The 6,000-nt window shown below is 43.6% G+C and overlaps 1 protein-coding gene across 1 annotated transcript in view; it reads left to right on the forward strand.

Moving 5' to 3' along the window:
• LOC120521162 overlaps window positions 1–2,794 on the forward strand; it is a 200,575-nt gene extending 197,781 nt beyond the window's left edge. Inside the window, exon 9 of the mRNA XM_039742990.1 lies at window positions 2,455–2,794. Within this exon, the coding sequence (XP_039598924.1) occupies window positions 2,455–2,782 (328 nt within the window). The 3' untranslated portion in view covers window positions 2,783–2,794. The remainder of the gene's footprint in view (window positions 1–2,454) is intronic.
• The last annotated feature ends 3,206 nt before the right edge of the window (window positions 2,795–6,000 follow it).

The raw sequence follows: 6,000 nt of genomic DNA on the forward strand, positions 1-6,000 counted from the left end.
TCAGAGTTAGAAAAGGAGAGGAAGGAGCGAACACGGCATATATTACGGAGGAGAAAGTAAGAAAGTTTCTGAATGTGATTTATGTGAGCGGAATAAGAAAGGGAGGAATCAAAAATGACACCAAGATTCTTTGCAGTAGAGGCAGGTCTGATGAGATCACCGCCAAGATTAACTGGGAAGGAGCTCATTTTATTAAGTTGCATGTTAGTACCAATTTGCGGAGTTTAGTTTTGTTGCAGTTTAATTTTAAAGAGTTCTGCTCCATCCAGGTATTAATTTAACTCTTCCCCAGGGAGATATTCGATGGAATTCCAGAATATGTCCCGGTATCTGGTGGTAAGTTCGTGTTCGGTCAGCGTCTCTGTGATATGGCCTTCTAAATTGTGAAGTTCTTCCAGTATCGTGATGTGCATCAGTCCCAAACGCTCACATGTTGAACCTGATAGGAGAGGATTTTGACTCTACTATTGATTGAACTATTTCAAATTCTAGCCTGTGACTATGTCCCTTTATCAGGCATTCGGTGTGGAAAAGGCCCACTGACTTCATCACCTACCGCAAACACAATTTCAGTCTCGTCTGGCTAGGAATTAGCTTAAGTTTATACTGTAGACTCATGACTTTGCATGTTGCTCCCAAGTCCAGCTGGCAACGTTATCAGGTGCTGTGGAGCTGTAGGTTGGCAACCCACTTCTTTCCTCAGGAGCTGGGTGACCCCGTCATACTGGCAGTGTATATGTGTCCCTCAGCATCATCATCCTCCTCCCGTTCAAGCTCGGCTTGGGTGTCTACCATATATATGCAGCAGACGCTGGTCTCGTTTCGCTTTAAGGCACACCATCACAAAGTGGTTGAGAGTTCTGCAGAGTCTGCGAACCTTGCTAAAAGCTGGACATGTGGCTCTTCCCCAGTTGTGTGCGCTGCCACAGTACTTGCACTTTTCAGCGCTCCCAGGGTTACTCGGAAGTCATGACTTGGACTTGAGTGTGCCTTGTTGTGCTGGCTTTCAGACGTCAGTGCCGTCAATTATTTCTTCCGCTTTGGCCTGTGTTAGTGCCTTCATTCGCAAATCTGTTTGCTCCGTAGCTCAGCAGATGTTGATAGCGGATGTCAAAGTAAGTTCCTGTTCTTTTATCAAGTGGCGTTGCGTGCTCTCATTAGCAATACCTAACATCAGCCTGTCTCTAATCAATTCATCTTTCAACTGTTCATAATCACACATTACAGCTTTCTCCCTTAGTTTAGTTACAAATATGTCTATTGTCACACCTTCCTCTTGCATAAGGGATCCGAAGACAAAGCGCTCGAATATGACATTCTTTGTCGGCTTGAAATGCCTCTCCAGGGCAGTCAAGATGGTGGCGGCGTCCTTTTGCTGTTCCTCCGTCAAGTGCAGATTGTGTCAGTAGACGTGTTGGCAGTCACTACCCATTACTTGTCTGAGGGTGGCTGCTTGTACATCTGCGGGTTTCTCATGTAGTCTGGTGGCTAACATAAAGTCCTGAAATTCTGCTTTAAAGATCTCCCAGTTCTTAGCCAAGTTGCCGGACATCTTCATCTCAGCTGGAGGTGGTATGACGTTTGTGTACGTAGTTGCTTGGCTATAAAGTATTTTTCAGCTGGATATGTAGTTGATTTGTTGTAAAATTGTTGCGGTTGCAGTTCATACTTCTGACACCATGTTTATGTGTATAGACCACGAGGAGCCGTTTTCCACAAGTCAGCTCTGTCTGCTTTATTCAAACTGTCCATGCCAAACAGTCAACCACCAACCACCAACAGGACTCACTGTCTGTTTATATAGTGTCAGCCACTAGGTGGCACCATAACCCCTTAACAAGAAGTGTGGTGAACAGGAGGACTTTAGGGACCTTAAAAACTGAAATATTTTGGAGGAATTAACTGGATAGGACTTGTTAGGCTGAGTGGCCTGTTCTGATGTTCTAACTGGTTGTCAGAAAAAGAAGAAAACTTTTTGAAATAAGCTTCCAGACATATCAGAAGACACCATTCATAGCATTGTATTTATATGTTTATTGACATCTTTGTCTAATCCTGGATGTGTGTGACCACAAGACTGATAAAAGCTGCTCTTCAGTACAATGATGGCCATTAGAAGAAAAACACTAAAGCACTAAGAGCACTAAAGTCATCGAAGACATTCATTCTGGAGACACAACAGTCACCTCTCAAACACACCTCAGAACCTACAAAATAGAAAGGACGTCAATCATAGAGCACCATACATAAAAAAGTTATAATCTGTTGTATTTTAATGTGTGATTTTGTTAAGGACTCTTCCATTTTTTCTTTTTACTTATTTCCTTATTTATTTTTTTCTTTGTTATTGTAATTCTTTGCTTTACTTTTTGTAAAAACCTTTCAGCTCACATTTGTATATGAAAATGTACCATAGAAGTAAATGTCATACTCTCATCATTTTTTTTCTTCTAGTTTACTACATGGCTTTGATGAACGTTCATTTTGGTTGATGGATGATTTGTTTGAAGAGTACAAAGACGTAAATGGAGTCAACAACCTTCCACACCTCATCTCTTTATTTGCACCATTTCCGAACAAGGTGCCTCTCTCAGACATTAATGATAAAGTCTCTCATTTTTCCTTCAGTTTCCTGAGTCAATGTCACCCAGACAAAGTCGCCGTTCCACAGCACAAAGAGGCTTATCAAGATCTTCGGCGATGTGTACTCAACAGTCTTCAGGAGGCTGTAAGGTATGTTGGTTTACTGATCTGTCAAATTTCAGCAGACTATAAAGAGTGATGGACACCTCTGACACAACCCTAGAGACGCAGTGATTGACAAGATATTTCCTTATCTTTGTGCCAGGCTCTTACTTTTACTATTGACACCTTTTTCATTCCTTTGTTATTGTCCTTTGTTTCTTAATTGTTTTTCTCTTTGTCAGCTTTATCTTCATTTGATTTCTTTTGTCTCCTCTCTGATGTTTTATTATTTTCTGGTTTTGTAACAAGGCGGGTATCCAAGTTAAACTTACCGCCAGTCATCACCCGGAGTTTAACCTCCTTGGCGTTCCATTTTATTCCAAAAACACATGTAAAAAGAATTGTATTTTTTGTACCATAAAAAGTTACATTTTTATTAACTTTCAAAAGTATAATAAAGATACAAATAAGAATAGTAATGATGAATAAAAATATAAGAAGAAATGAGCAATAATAGCAAAAATAATAATAACATTAATAATAATATTACTAATGATACAAAAACAGCATATAATCTCAAAATGAGTCCTTTGTGTAGTAAGTCTTAAAGCACGGCGAAACACTCAATCCAGCGTCACAGTTGGGAAGATAATCACGCGTTTCTTTCCAGATTTATCCGTTTTTGAACAGCACACTGCACAGCTATGAGTTGGATTCTTTTATTTTTTCTGCTAGAGGTATATAATCAATAAAATGTCTACCAATAAGACACTCTGCACTGATCTGTGATGTCCTGGGTCAACCGCGTCTCTTTAGCGGTAGTGTGGAGGTTGGATGTGCTGCAATGCTGGCATGTAAAGTTTCCATGAGACTCCGTTTCACCAGCTTTGTATTTGTATAAGACGAATGCATTTCTAATGCACTGTTCCACCAGGTGACAAAATATCTTTTTCTAGTATTAGTTTTGAGAGACTGTAGCTACCTTATGTACGGTGATAAGAAGACAAACGTCTTTCATGTCTTTCCATTTCAGCACATGCACTTTACTGTCATTTAGCTCTGCCAGTCTTCAGGTGTGCCGTGACGGTGGTGACACTTTGTTCCATATGCGCCAGTCATTCTTTGCAGCAAGATGTCAAATAGCTCTGGCGAAATACAAAACTGTCCATGGTTACACAGTAACCTTAATTCAGCAGAGCATCAATCAAAGTCGGCACAAATGACGCAGCAACGCCGTACTGATTGTATTTCAGATCAGACATTGTCCATTTCCCAGTGTATAGGATGTAATTTCAAATGTATCCCATTTTAGATTCACAAAGCTCATAAAACTTTATGCCAAATCTTGCTCTCTTTGACACGATGTGCTGTATCCATGAGAGTCTGCCCTTATAAGCCATGAGACTTTCATCAATGCTGACTTCACAGTCCAAAATGTAAACGCTCTGAAATGTTACTACAAACACCGGGTATATCTCCCACATTTTCTTCATTTTGGGGGGTGGATGGGTATTTTCATCAAAGTCGTCATTGGTGGTTGTGGCACGCGGCTGGGGGTGGTACCCAGCTGAGACGCCCAAGCCGGGACGCTTACGCCTCCTCCAGACTACGAGGGGGCGACCGCCCTGGTGGCTTTGGGGACCACGGGTAGAGATCTTTGAAGCTCAGCCCTGTAGGGGCCCGTGGTCACCGCCAGGGGGCACCCCGATGGCTACGGAGCCCTGGACCTCAGCACTTCCGCCACACCCGGAAGTGTTGGGGGGAAGAGGATCGGGGACACCCGAGTGCTTCCGGGCACGCAGCCGTCACTTCCGCCACACTGGGGAGTGCCGACAGAAGATTGTCAGGAGGCACCTGGAGCACATCCGGGTGATTATAAAAGGGGCCGCCTCCCTCCATTTGGAGGTCTTGGAGGAGGCAAGGAGCAGCCTGAAGAGAAAGAGGCATAGTGTGGTGCTGGCCTGGACTTTTGGGGACCTTGGGGTTTGTGTGCACTTATTACTTTAAATATTAAGACTGTATATGGGATTGGCTCCAGCAGACCCCCGTGACCTTGTGTTTGGATTCAACGGGTTGGAAAATGGATGGATGGATGGATGGACTGTATATAAACGTGTGGTGGTGCTTTTAACCATGTCTACCTTTCTGTGTCCGGTGCCTGTTCCACATGGTAATGTACAGATATTCCATAATTAGTGGAATCCTGCACTCAGATGTAATACAATACAATACAATTTATTTTTGTACAGTCCAAACTCACACAAGAAGTGCCGCAATGGGCTTTAACAGGCCCTGCCTCTTGACAGCCCCCCAGCATTGACTCTCTTAGAAGACGAGGAAAAACTTCCAAAAAAACCCCCAATAGGGAAAAAAATGGAAGAAACCTCGGGAAAGGCAGTTCAAAGAGAGACCCCTTACCAGGTAGGTTGGGCGTCCAGTGGGTGTCAAAAAGAAAAAGGGGGTCAATACAACACAATACAATACACAGAACAGAACAAATCCTCAATACAGTATTAAAATAAAAATTTTACAAGTACAGACCAGAATTTAACAGTAGATGATATCACATAATATGATTTCAATTTGTTTAGAGTCCTGGAGATCTCAGCCATCAAGCTGCCTCCCCCATTTGGCCATTCCACAGCTGAGTCAGCGCTGGGCCAGCCAATCCGATGAAAGGACACCTCTACCCCACGATTCCTGCAATCCTCCATCAGGGATGGATTTACCTTAGGCAGGCAAAACAACTTGGCAGGTGGGCCGTGGCATCGACTGCCACATTTGAGTACCGAGAAGAGAAACACACAGGCACGACACAGTCACAAAAGACATAAATAACGCACTTAAACACTTTTTTCTTCCTCCACCACTTCTCCCAGGCAACCATATCATCCTCCTACCTACTTACGCTCCTTGATTGGTAGTTGCTGGGCCCTTTTATAGTCCACACAGAAGTGCTCCAGGTGCTTGAATACCGAGTTCCAGCTGCACTTCCAGCTGTGGCACATATGCTGTCCATACGGGCTCAGGAGTCTCTGCTGCAGCACCCCCTGGCAGTGCCTGTGGGACCCGACAGGGCTTCACCCAACTCCAATTCCCTGCAGGATACCAAGGCACCACTCCAACCCAGGGGGCAGCCATCTAGCATCCAGGGGGAGGTATTGAACTGTCCAGGGCTGCTCCCCCTGAATATAGAGTGAAGGGGAATCCCGGCAGGCCATGGACCCCAGCCGCATGCCACAGTCTATAATTATTTAGTATGTGTGGGTCTAGGTCTGACTTTTTAAGTAATGTTTTAATGACTGACACTTTTAG

Source organism: Polypterus senegalus, chromosome 1 (genome assembly GCF_016835505.1).
Source record: "Polypterus senegalus isolate Bchr_013 chromosome 1, ASM1683550v1, whole genome shotgun sequence".
Classification (NCBI taxonomy): Eukaryota; Metazoa; Chordata; class Cladistia; order Polypteriformes; family Polypteridae; genus Polypterus; species Polypterus senegalus.